Source organism: Amblyomma mixtum, chromosome 6, assembly GCF_055824585.1.
Source record: "Amblyomma mixtum isolate Tamu chromosome 6, ASM5582458v1, whole genome shotgun sequence".
Lineage (NCBI taxonomy): Eukaryota > Metazoa > Arthropoda > Arachnida > Ixodida > Ixodidae > Amblyomma > Amblyomma mixtum.
This window is the reverse complement of record NC_143017.1, coordinates 68,221,667-68,234,032: the sequence shown is the minus strand read 5'-3', so window position 1 is coordinate 68,234,032 and position 12,366 is coordinate 68,221,667. Positions and strand designations below refer to the sequence as shown.

The following is a 12,366-nucleotide window of genomic DNA, read 5'->3' as shown; positions in this document are numbered from 1 at the left end:
CCACCGACCAATGGAATTTCTCCACTATGGTTTATCTGGACGACGCTCACTGCCGGATTTTTAGCTCCTGCGAGGCTTCCTATGCCTTCGCAACTGCCAAAAGACAAATGCAGTTCTGACGTGGCAAGCATATGGCCATAGGGAACATTTGGAGCGGAGAATGGGCGCTTTAGAGAGCGTGTGTCATATGCAGGTGGTCCTGCTACTGGCCACTCAACATTTTTTGTCGATCGTTTTTCTAGGCAGAGAGCGGGAAACCTGGGATCTACTTTTTTTTTTCTTCAAGGCGTTTAGACAGCATCAAGGCGTAAGAAAGAAGACTGTAGCATAAAAATTAACAGATGAATTGACCGAGCAGATATACCTGTAGTCTAGCACTGAGCTTCGTGGAGGTCGCTATGTGCGTGCCGCATAAGATGAAGCATGGTCACACTATGTGAGCGTGGCTGAAAGATCTAAGCTCCTGGCTCGAGGCAGATATCGAATAAGCTCGACATCGACTGTTGTCCCGGCAGCTTCTTCAGAACGGCACCAAGGGGAAAGCAAGATAATAATGTAAGCAAGATGCGGCTCATATGAATCTTCCAGAGGTCGATCCGTGACATAATTTTCTTCTGTGTTTAAAAACTAGCCATTCGGGCAACACAACGGTCCCAGCATTGTGCTGTCTATTCCAGAACTCAGTGGTAAATCCGATGAACATCTCACACCGTTGCACAACCCAGGAAAACAAATACTGCTTGTTTCTTTGGGTAGTCAAATTCGAACGCTAATATTGCTGACGAATTTTTTGTTTTTCATTTCTACTGGAGCTGAAAGAGTCAGCAACGCTCCGTCGACTCGTGGAAAATACAGGCGTGTCGCCTGTATGCAATTTCCACGAAATAGAGAAAAAAGAACAAGCAGAAGGCAGTGCCAGGCGATATATTCCGTCGTTCGAAAAGAGGCGAAAAAAAAAAAACAAGCACAGCGGTAAAGTTTTTGATTGTCAGCTCAAAGTGTCGTGAGAAGTGCCGCGCCGTCGTCGCGCTATAACTTCGCGCCGAGACACAATACGACGAAATATCGCGCCGCTTTCTCCTATGATTTTGACCCGCGTAGCCGCGGCTTGTCTGGAGCCGCCGCCGTTATCGCGGTCTTCTATCGCCATCTAGCGAGGAGCCTCCCTGTTCCTATGAGCGGCGGCCTTTTTGAAAGCGCCTCTTCTCGGAGCCATCGAAAGAAATGGCAGACACGGGCCACAACCTCGCATCTTTGTCCGTCCCTTTCTAATCGCACCCGTCTATAGATGCAGGCGAGGCGAAAGCAAAGGTCGCATCGAAGCAGAGCCTCCAAAAGACAAGTAATAAAGGACGTTTCTTATCGCATCACCGTAGACACCGGAGAGAGTTTGCTACGCCCCCTCTCCCCCAACGGCGGGAAGCAAAATAAACGCGCCGGTCTGAGTGCAGGTGCCGGAGCGGTCGAGTTGAAAAGGAAAGCAAAGCGTGAAAGCAAAATTTCACACGTACGCATCCCCCCCCCCTCTCCACCACCGCCCACACCTTTCTGGCTCAGAGGGCGGGTCGCAAGCAGATCAGCATCGCACCACGGCGTCGAGACGTCAATTTTCACGTCATCGCGTCGTCGACGCTCCTCTCAGTCTGCCGCTATGGCGTTCGGTCGAGCAGCAAGCAATGTCGGGGCTCTCTGTCCGGAGGGGGCGCCCTCCCATTGTGTGCGCGCCGTGGGCGTGCAACTCACTCTCGCTTATCGCGCGCCCCTATGTGTGAAGAGAGGGAGAGGGCGACGCATGCTGCTGCGCTCATTTCTCGCTGGAGGCGTGAAACGACCCCCTAGCCGCATTGTCTGTCTTCGCCCTGGAGAGATGATGTGCCTTTTCGCCGCATCGTTGAAGACGGAGAAGGTGCTGGCAGGGCCGCGAGCCGTTTTCACTGAATGGATGTGCGCTGACACCGTCCGGGTGTTTTGCTGCCTCGCGGAGTAGGTGCCGTATGGAATGACGAGTGGCCTCCACTTCCGTGCGCACCTGCCTGTGTGGAGCCCGCTGTTGATGTACTGCTTTGACTGCCTCGATGTGAGAACAAGAAAAAGAAAATTAAATAAAGTTTGCTTTTCGCTCGCGATCTGTCGACGCGTTCCTTTGACCAGGAGATGCGGAAAGCAGCTGCGGATGGTGTTGTTTCCTGTTCTGCCTGCACTCAGTTTTGTTTTCTTACTGTTTAGTACACAGTCAGATGATGCTTAGACTTGTACTTTCTAGTAAAAACCTGTGCTTGTGTACTTGTTAATATTTGAACCGAGCCCGCTCTCAAAATTACGAGACGGGCTTTTTAATTTACGTTGTCCTGCAGCCTAGCTGCTTTTCTTTCTGACACTTCAACGCAGTGTTTTAAAAACCCAATGGTGGTCAACGAACTTCGTCGCGCGAGCCCGAACCTATATGGAGTATAAATATGCGACGGGCCTAAATAGTGTTCATTGCTTTGCGTCTTGCCTCCTTTTGAGCAGAAATGGGACCCATTTTGGGCACTGGACATTCAGTTGGCACTAGCACTGAATCACCTGAAGGAAACCACGCTCGAAACTGCAGTCATTCAACATTAGATCTGGGTCGAAATGTTGACGTTAGGCATTTTGTGTACAATACATTGGGCGTGCATTTCTGAAAGCGCTGTCTGTGCATGAGCGTTGGTGTTTCTTACACTGCATGTGCCCTTAAAACATTGCACACTGGAGCCAAGCGCCTCATGTTAAGTAACTGAGTGTGTTTATGCTTTGGTGCTGCTTTCTCGTAACATCGCTGACAGCTGGCGTGCCTAACAGAGTGGCTTGCACGTCTTTTTTGCGCACCCCTTCTCCCTCATAGGGCGACCAATCAGGGCTGGAAGCCACAGTGCCCGGTCTATGAACAGGGACCCCCACGGTAAGCCTGCACGTCGCATGCATCACGTCTCATCGCTTGGCGGTTGCGCTCTGCGCTGTTCCGTTCCTTCTTTGCTCCTAACTGAGTACTTCTCCTCAAACTGGGTTACTCACGCGTATTGCTTCTCTATTGCTTCCCCTCTTCCCCTTTCCCTCACCCTCAAAACCACAGTGATGAGGCAGTGGCAGAAGGCTAGTGATCGTTCTTGTCGCCTATGTCATAATCACTGTCACGCGTTTTGTGGTCGCGCTTATTACTGGAAAACTTTAGCGGAATAGTTCAGTCAGCTTAGTAGCTGTTTGTGGTGATCATTAGTCACCTTAACTCATAATATATGAGAGCGCTGCAAAATCACGAACTTAACGGGACAGTCACTTTGAAGCTAATGACAGAGAGCCTGTCTATTACTGACATACACCGACATGAAATCTTTGGGTAAAGAAAAGAAAAACAGCTGTCTAAAATCTTAGCAGTTCGTGAAAATTTCGTCATGATGCTCTGGAAAGATTTCACAAGCATCGCCAAGTTATAGATCAACTGCAGATCAACAAAGTGCAGGCCAAAGCAGTATTCGGCAAACCTGCGCGAACCTTGGCTGGTGACATACCCGGAACCGGTCCTGACAGACCTTCCTGAAGACTCCCCCAACGAGGAGTGTTCGATAATTCAGTTAACTGTGTTCCTTGAAGCGAGAATCACGCCATATTAATGCGCTTAGACTACTCTCCCAAGAAGGTTTCTAAGGTGAAATTATTACGGTTAGCATTCACCTGGAACGTAGACTGTTTTTTTTTCAAATCCCGTGGCTGCAATGATCGCAGAAAAGTTATTCGCAGGCCAGGTCGCAGGCCAGGGATAAAACCTGAGAGAAGCGTTAAGAAAAAGACTACTCGTGATTGTTGTACCGCTGGAGGTTATCCACACAAAAAACAAATAGAACCCACACATTTGGTAAGTCTTCAATGTACAGCGACCGCACGAAGCACAAAACCGTTGTTCGTGTAACGCGCGGACACCATACACATCCAAATGTGAAAACGTTTGGTTTAAAGCTCGATCACTTCCTGAACGGCGCATCAGTGACATATTTGAACATATTTGAACAGTGACATATTTGAACATATTTGAACATTTTTGCATTTTGAACATGCCAGCACGACTAGCAAGAGAGTGTGGCATCCGCACGCTGTTTATGCTTTATCACAGCTTTTATCTTTTATGGGTACACAAACATGTCGAAAGAATTCTGCGCTAGAGGCATAAAAGATAACCTTTTTTTTCTGTGTACGTGTACATATATCTATAATGTTAAATTACCTCATGTTAGCGACAACATCCTCTAACTAATCAAACAGATATCTCTCAGAGGCATCTCACCTTCGCTGTTGTACACCGTTCATAAAATGAACCGGACATTAAAGCATCCTCCGTCACAACCATTTCTTAAGCCTGAACCGTGCTAGAGCTTTCTTGCAAAACCAGTCTTTAGTAAACCGCGCTAAAGTTCCTAACGCCTTAAGAAAACTTTCAACTTAGTGCAGTGCGCTTCGGAAAACCCACGCAAGAAGAAAAGCGACAGGCAAACGCTATACCAAAGCAACTCAGCAAAAAGACGAAAAAAAGAATCCGAGTAACACTGCCGGACCGAATTGTTGGTAACACGTACACTCGAGGGCGCACGTTGCTTCTTTTCCTCCTTAACAGCCTCGTGGAAGAAGCTCGCACTAAAAGCGTAGATGTGTGCGTGCGTACGAGAAAAGTGAATTAGAAGCGAAACACTATACAGCCCTGAACAACGAAATAAGAAGAAAAAAAAAAGAAGCGGCCGTACAGGACACCAAGACAGGCAGACAAAGGAAGACGGTTGCAGGATGTGGGACGAAAAAGAAAAAAAAAACGGGATAAGCTAAAGGGCGTACATTCCAATGCGGCAGGAGAATCCGGTTTCGTCAAGACGAGGCGTCAATCGGATTCCGGTAATCGCGTTGGCCAGATCAGCAGAAAATATCAAAGGCGCCGGTTCAGCATGCAGTGAACACGCACATACACTCGCACGAACCGTTGCTTTCCTGGAGACGCGGGCAGCGGGTAGGAGACGCGCAACTATAGCTGCCAGGTTGGCAGAAGATCAGCACAGGAAGCGAGGCGGCTGTGGGAGGTCCAGCAACGGGTTGCTAGGCCTAACCATTGCATGCTCAGCCGCGGTACACAAACAAACCGATGCAGCGGCGGTCTTCCAAGCCCTTGGCCCGACAAGAGCTTTGCCAGACCTCGGGACAGCTCGCCCGTCAGGGGTCAAACCGAGCTCCCGCTTCCACCCTGCGGGCGGAAGAGACGCAAAGACGCCGCCGCCGGCCTCCATTGTTTACTAGTGACACCGACTCGTCTTTTTGCGCCGCCGACATCCGCGTTAATACCACCTTGCGGAAAGCGCGCCATGCCTTCTTCGTCTCCTCCGTGTTAGCAAACACAAAGGCGGAACCACCTCTATCTGCGCACCGCCCTTCCCTCGCCCTCTACTTCCCTCACCCTTACTGCAAAGACGCCTCCGAAACGCAATCAATCCTCCTCCTCCCTATCCTCCGAGAGAGAGAAGGAAGCGACCTGGCGAAATCCTGACGGCACCGGGGTCGGTCGCGCTCGAAAATGAAAGGCGTGAACAAAAGGCGCGTCGTCGTCGGCGTGATGCCCGGATTAAGGGGCCCCTCTCTTTTTGGGCAGCAGCGCGCGTTTTCCGCGCCCCCGTGTATCGTATACACACAGGGTAGGATTGGAGCCCCGGCGCTGTCGGCTCATCGTCGCCGTTCGTCGCGCGCATTCAAAATTAGCAGTGCGGCCTAAAGCTGTTCGTCGACTGCACGCGGTCTCGTTGTCGCTAACGGTACACAGTTCGAGAAACTTTCATGCGCACGCGCGCTCAGCCTCGCTCGCTGTCTGTCTCTACGTGTCTTTGGTTTGAATGCGGAAAATGTCACTCGGCTCGAAATGTCACTCGGAGTTTGAATGTCACTCGGCTCGAAAGGACAATGCTTATAGCGTTCCCCGCTGAAGCTCGCGGAGTTTGCCGTCCTTTCAGGACTACTGCGGCTTGATTAAGGGATGTTTTCTGTGTCTTTGCCTTTCGGAAGAGTGTATACATGTCAACTGACGCAAGCGCGCGCCTCTCGTGCGAAGGAAAATCTATCGATGCGTTGCTGAGCTTGTTGATGCACGCTGAAAATAAACTGCCCGAGCACGAACGCACTAGTATGGCAAGCACATTTGCTTTGTTGGTATACACTCCGCGATGCTGGCGCTAATTTCGTTATGAAGCGTGCTGCAGTAAAATGAATGCGAACAGGCAAAGTTCAGTGGCTATCGCGTCAATTTCGTTACTCTACAGGGACGCGAATTCGGGGAGGAATTCGCGACATGCCTGCGATGCTGCTTGCAAGCTCTGAAATTAACGGTGACCCGTTGGTCACGTTAATGGCCGCATCTTCGTTTATTCTTTGGGAAACGCAGTGTCCGCTGGTGGTGAAAAAATGAGTTAAAACCCAGATGTTGCAGGAAGTGAAACGGTGACTGGTATCGTTATCGTAATGTGCACTGCATCGTGTTTAAAACTGGTAGTGGCAGGAATATGACGTCATGTTCGGCCAGGGTTGATAATAATTCAGCGAGCTAAATTGTTACGCTGTCTACCTGTACAGGCTGCAATTGCTGGCGTGCGAGATCAGATTCTTCCTTTTTACTCTTTCTTCATATCATTAAACTTTTTTCTCCCGTATTTCATTCATTCATTTGATACCTTGCTCGTTCTTCATTTTGTCTGGGGCTAAAATTCATTTCTTTTTTTTTTCTTTCTTGATGCAGGTGCGCCGCCCGAAACGGACGAAAGTGAGTAGCCATAATCGCTGCTATTTCTTAAATTCAGCCCATCTTCCAGAGGCTGCTATGTCGTCGTTCCACTCGTGTATGCTTGCGCGCGTGTGCTTGTCTCTTCAGACCTTGAAATTACAAATAACACTGCTGTGCTAGCTCCAAAGTTTGGGGGAAACCCCCAAGGTGGAGTAGATTTGTAAGGGAGTAATTACTCACTAGCATCCTTCCAGCCTTACAACTACAAAGGAAAGCTATACAGCTTCCAGAGAAACTTCGTAGTTGAAGAAAATTCGATTTGCTACGGGGTTCGAACCCGGGACCATTACCTCACTGGGGTAGTCGCTCTACCAAGTGAGTTAACCAGAACGGCTAGCATATGGTAGGACGAGAGCGAATTGAGGGGACAGTGTCGGTCCAATGTTTAGAGGAATCCCCAAATGTGGAGCAGATTTGCAGTAATTAAGGGAGTAATTACTCATTAGCATTCATCCAAGCGCAGAAATAGGGCTATGCCATTAAGCGTAGAAAGTTGGGCTAGTTGGTTGGTAGTACTATTATGATACATTCCAGCGGCTAAAAAGACGTTTAAGACGTGTAAGGCGTTTTTAGAAAGGACAATTGTGATGCGCAGATTTAAGACTCAAAAGAGCCGAGAAATTTTTGAAGCGTTCAGTATTTTCAATGACAAAGAAAACTGCGTCAGCAGCCCTTCTGTGGCGCTAAACAAAAAAGAAATAGATTACCTGAAGGCAAACGGGTGGATTCAGCCAGGTAGGCGATAGATAGTAGGTGCGCCGATGTGGAAAACATGAGTGGCATGGCAAAGGAGCCTTCTGCACTTTTTTGATTATGGGTTAATCTTGTCACGGATTACTTTTCCTTGCGCCCCCTTTTGTATATTATCGCTGTTTGTGAAATAAACCTCAGTTGAAGTCCGGCGCTCGTCCTGTCTCGTCTACCTTCGTCCGTGTCTTTTTAGCCGCTGGAATGTATCATAATAGTAGGGCTATGCTTGGTAGAGAACAATTTAACTGAAGTATTATCTGTAACCATGGTTATTTTATTAATATAGGCAATAAAAAGAAGCGGACCCAGTGCAAAGGCATGAGGCACACCTTATTAAAATTAGCTGAAGATGAGTGCGCGTTGTTAAAAGTTACTAATTGTTAACTCAGAGTAGTCAGGCTGGGTTGTTCATGATACCGCTGGTTGTAGAGGGGATCTGTGACCCCGCTCTAATCATTCTAGTTAGTAGAAATTCATCATTTACATATTTTTTTGCATGTTCGTATGCGCTTTACTATTTAAATCTTGAGCTCATTCTTGCTCAGGTTTTGCTTTCTTGCTGAAGCACTGAGGCCGCAATGCCAGCCTCAGAAGTTTTTTTAGTATCCGTGAACGTTTCCAGACTGTTTGTTGTGGAATAACCAGAATTAAAGCACGCGAACGAGAACAGCGAAGCTATACATTGATTACTTATAATTAATTAATCCCGTTCTGGTTCTTGCAGACATCATCAACTCGACCAGCTGCCTGAAGCCACTTTTGCTGACTTTGCTTCTGTGCCTGATCCTTCGGCTCTCCTAGCCGCGTGCTGCCTTGTTATTGAGGTACGCTCGCCAGAGCTCAAGTTGTTGGGGTTGTTGCAAGGGCTGAGGCGTTGGCGCGGCCAGGGCAGATTGATAAATTGCGTTCCCTGCTTCTGTACCCTGCACTGTGACTCGAAACGCTCAAACTTTTATCCACAACTTCTTGGGGCTCGTGAAAGGTGCTTCTCGGAAAGAGGAAAGTTTGGAACGTTGGCGGGATTTTTACAAGGGCGATAAGGCGGTTTTAAAATGTAGTCAGTTCTGATCGTGCTTCTTTCTTCTCCTTTTCTGCTATTTAATTAACGCAAAGTCGAGTAGAATCGAGTAGGGTAGTGTACTCGTACTGTAGGACAGAATGGGGAAGTGTACTGCAGGGCAGAATAGGGTAGCGAGGGCAGGGCAAGGCAGGGCAAGGTAAGGCAGGGTAGGGGATCAAAGTTGAAGCCATGCGGTCGTGGCTAGCCTGTGTACCTTCCTCTTAACAGAAGAATCTCTCGCTTACTCTTGCACGGAGCGAAACGGTAGGAACTAAGGAGGCCTAAACTTGTAGCAGACTAATAACGTACGTTAATTACAATATCTGTGTAATGCAGTTGATTAGTTTGCATTGTCTACAACTCTTATGCTTGAGGAGAACAGCAGAATGATTTTTTTTTTTTCAGGACATGGGGTAAGGTCTAAAATTAATTTCGTATATCCCTACGGGAAAAGTACCCACTGCGGTTCTATACTCTGTGAACTTAATATTAAAATATCCTTTCTGAATAACCATACGTTATAGAAACATTGTCCTAGACCTGTCGCACCGTATCGTCAAATTTACTATGGAATCATTTTAAGCTCTTTGGAAATAGCGTTTGTTTGTCTGGAATCCACTTGCCCCCCCGCCAAATCGCCTTCACTTCTGTTTGAGAATTAGACGGTCAGCTAACACGTCTAAACGATGTCTAAGTGCCATGCTGGTAGGCTCGTTCCTTTCAATGCAAGAGATATGAAAGACTACAATATGCAGGCATATGAGTACGCATATGAGGGACGCGAAAGAGTCGTAAGAATGCACGCCATCACGCACATTTGTATTACGCGAGAGCGTATTTCAGCTGGTTCAGTCGATAAGCCGTCGGCGTCGTAGTGGTTTTCTTCCGTTTTCCGCAAAATAATGAAGTTTCTGTCCTGCGGACGAATCATTTCATACATGGATCTGGAACACTAAGTAGAAAAGCAGCTTACCTTTTCTATCACGACTACATTGCATACAAGGTCAGCACGGCCTTTTGCACTGTTCAGCATTCCACGCTAATTTTACATTTTTTTTTCGTTGATTTTATATTTACGTAGTTCAGCCCGCACGACGGTGGGACGGTTATTAACATGTAACGGCATGTTTTCTCTTTCTTTCTATTTTACTACAGCGTAGTCACCACTTTCGTCCAGCGAACAAGTCCAGAAGAGTCTTCAGCAAAAGGAACGACCTTCGAACCCCCTCTCTCACCGCGAAGGGAACGTCGCAAGATATCTTCAAGACGTGCCTTCCTCTCTCGTTTCTCACGGCTGATCGCCACTCGTCTAAAACCCGTCATCTTTTTTTAAAATCTACCTGAAGTCGCTATCCTAGAAAACGGAAACTCGGGTGACAAGTATTTCTCACAGCAGAGACCAAAGAGGCGTCCCATGCCAGACATGTACAGTGTGTAACCCAGCGTAGAGTGTAACACTCCGTGTCCTGAAACTGTTTTCTTTTGTTGCACTTGCTTGTCAGGCTATTCGCGAAGCACTGATTGATTATGGCAACGCGTAGTAAAGTGTAAGACGGGTTTTGAGGAATAGCCCGACATTGCAGAGGTCGCGGGCCACGAGTATCAGATGCAAACCCAGCCTCGATCTCTAGGATGTGTCTGACAGGCTACATGCAGATACTTGGCAACAGATGGTGCAGTAGGTGAAAACAGTACATGTGACTGTTTACTTACTTATTCAAGCTACTTAAATTAATTCTTGCACTACGAAGTGCATTGCAGTGCCGAGTTAAGGCTTGCAATGCGGCACCCTGTTCTTCGGTTTTTGTTTTTATTCGTCAAGTTTTGCGATTTCTTGTTAAGTATAGTTAATGATTTTGTTGCTTAGGGCAGCACACTCCTCTTTGTCACCTTCGCTCTTTATTTATTTTGTATTGGAGCGTAGGACTTTCTTGCACTAAACAATATTTGAAGCACCGAAATCGCGCTAACGGAAAGTTTGCGAACCTTCTTTAAAACGAACATAACTGTGTACACTTGTTCCGTTGCTCCAGTCGTTGACGAATTCGAAGTTTAGCACCGTCCTTGTAATTGACTGATTTCGCGTGAATAACAATAAAAAAAAAAGAAAACATCGGCACCAGAAAGTAAAGTCAGGGCTGACACAAACGCCCATGGTCACAAACCTGTAAGAGCTGTCGCATGTATAGCTTTCAAGCCTCTTGTATAGTTGTGTGTGGTGAGTGTGTTTGTCTCCTTGTTGTATGAAGGAAAATGCTAGTCTTACCGAAGCCGTCCCTTTACGTTTTTGATTAATATATTCGGGTTACTTCGTGGCTTTTTACACAAACATCAGACCTAGGTACATGATGATTTTCTCAATAAAATCAAAGAAATAGTTATTCTCGACGCCTGAAATATGTCACCGTAGCAGCAAGTCTATTGGTGTGAATAAAAAAATGCATATCTGTAGTGCGGCGAGGGATAAAAAGTTGGAAGGTATGAAGCACGCTGTTGATCTCTGCGCGCTTATCTGCTTAGCTCTGAATTTTTTTTTCTCACAGATACGCGCAGTATATCTTGTCTGGCTGTGTACATGCTAACTGCAACGCTTTGCTTGTTTTTGCCCCCTCAGCAAGTGACTCAGTGAGGCATGAAACAGATTTTGTATAGACATGGGGTTGTAAGACAAGTGCCCTTAACTAAAATGTTCCTGCAGGGCTAGTAATCTTTGCTAGTGGTAATCGTAATATCGCTAGAGTAGGTTTAGTCTACAACTTGGGAAGCGTTCCTCTAGTAGCCGTGCTTATCCGACCGCCTCAAAGTGAAATAATTTGTTTAGCGTAGCACTAATTGCGCGCTGTGCGCAATACACTTGTGGTTGCAAGCAGAGTAAATGTGTTGGGAAGCAAAAGTTTGAGTAGGTTGGTCAATTTAGAACACTGCCGTTTAGAGGTGAGGTGCATGTCAACAGGAGATGGACACGGCTATAGTTTTTGCTGATGTAATCTTCAGTTTTGTGGTAGTTCATTTTGTCAGAATCACTTGCGAGGCATCTCAAAGGTAGCCTACTCGGCATTTATGCACAATGTACAACACTCAGCGTTGAGCAAATCTGTAAACTCGCCGCAGCAGTCCGACATCGGAGCAGTTATTTCGGGCTTTTAAGTGGCTGTGCACCTAAATGTGCGTAATAAAAGTTTAATTTGCTCTGTTTAAGATAACAATGTTCTAGCTAAATCATCGCATTGAGAGAACAGAGAAGATTAATGGCGAGGTAAGGTATTTACGTTGGATTAAGAATTTTTTTTAATAATCAGTGAACACCATTAACAAGATGAAGCCTGAAGTGGAGCATTTCGCGTGATGAAACACACTTAGTGCGCTCGGGCTTAGGGCTTTTTACTTTTATAACCAGAAACTAGTCAGACTGTTAACGAGAGAAAATACTTTGGTGTAAAAATATTTATACGAAATTCTCTTGCTCGAACACGCAAGCTGTTGTAGATTACTCACGCAGTTTCGTTATCAAATATTGTATGCAGTCACGTTAGCTTTGTATATACTATATTTGGATTATGCGCTTGTTAGGGCCATTTTATAAGCTAAGTTTATTCTTTATCGCTTTTTTTTCATGCGCACACTCACAAAAACAAACTATATCAACACTACATAATGATGAATTAATAATTGCAGAATAAGCTGAAGTAGTTTAGGTACACTGCAAGCAAAAGACATAGTAACTGTCTGC

General features: G+C 46.5%; 1 protein-coding gene across 1 annotated transcript in view; it reads left to right on the top strand.

The window, feature by feature from the left end:
- LOC149339302 (uncharacterized) overlaps positions 1-9,929 on the top strand; it is a 148,107-nt gene extending 138,178 nt beyond the window's left edge. Inside the window, exons 4-7 of the mRNA XM_089550911.1 lie at positions 2,870-2,926; positions 6,782-6,805; positions 8,301-8,400; positions 9,792-9,929. Coding sequence (XP_089407037.1) covers positions 2,870-2,926; positions 6,782-6,805; positions 8,301-8,377 — 158 coding nt within the window. The 3' untranslated portion in view covers positions 8,378-8,400; positions 9,792-9,929. The remainder of the gene's footprint in view (positions 1-2,869; positions 2,927-6,781; positions 6,806-8,300; positions 8,401-9,791) is intronic.
- The last annotated feature ends 2,437 nt before the right edge of the window (positions 9,930-12,366 follow it).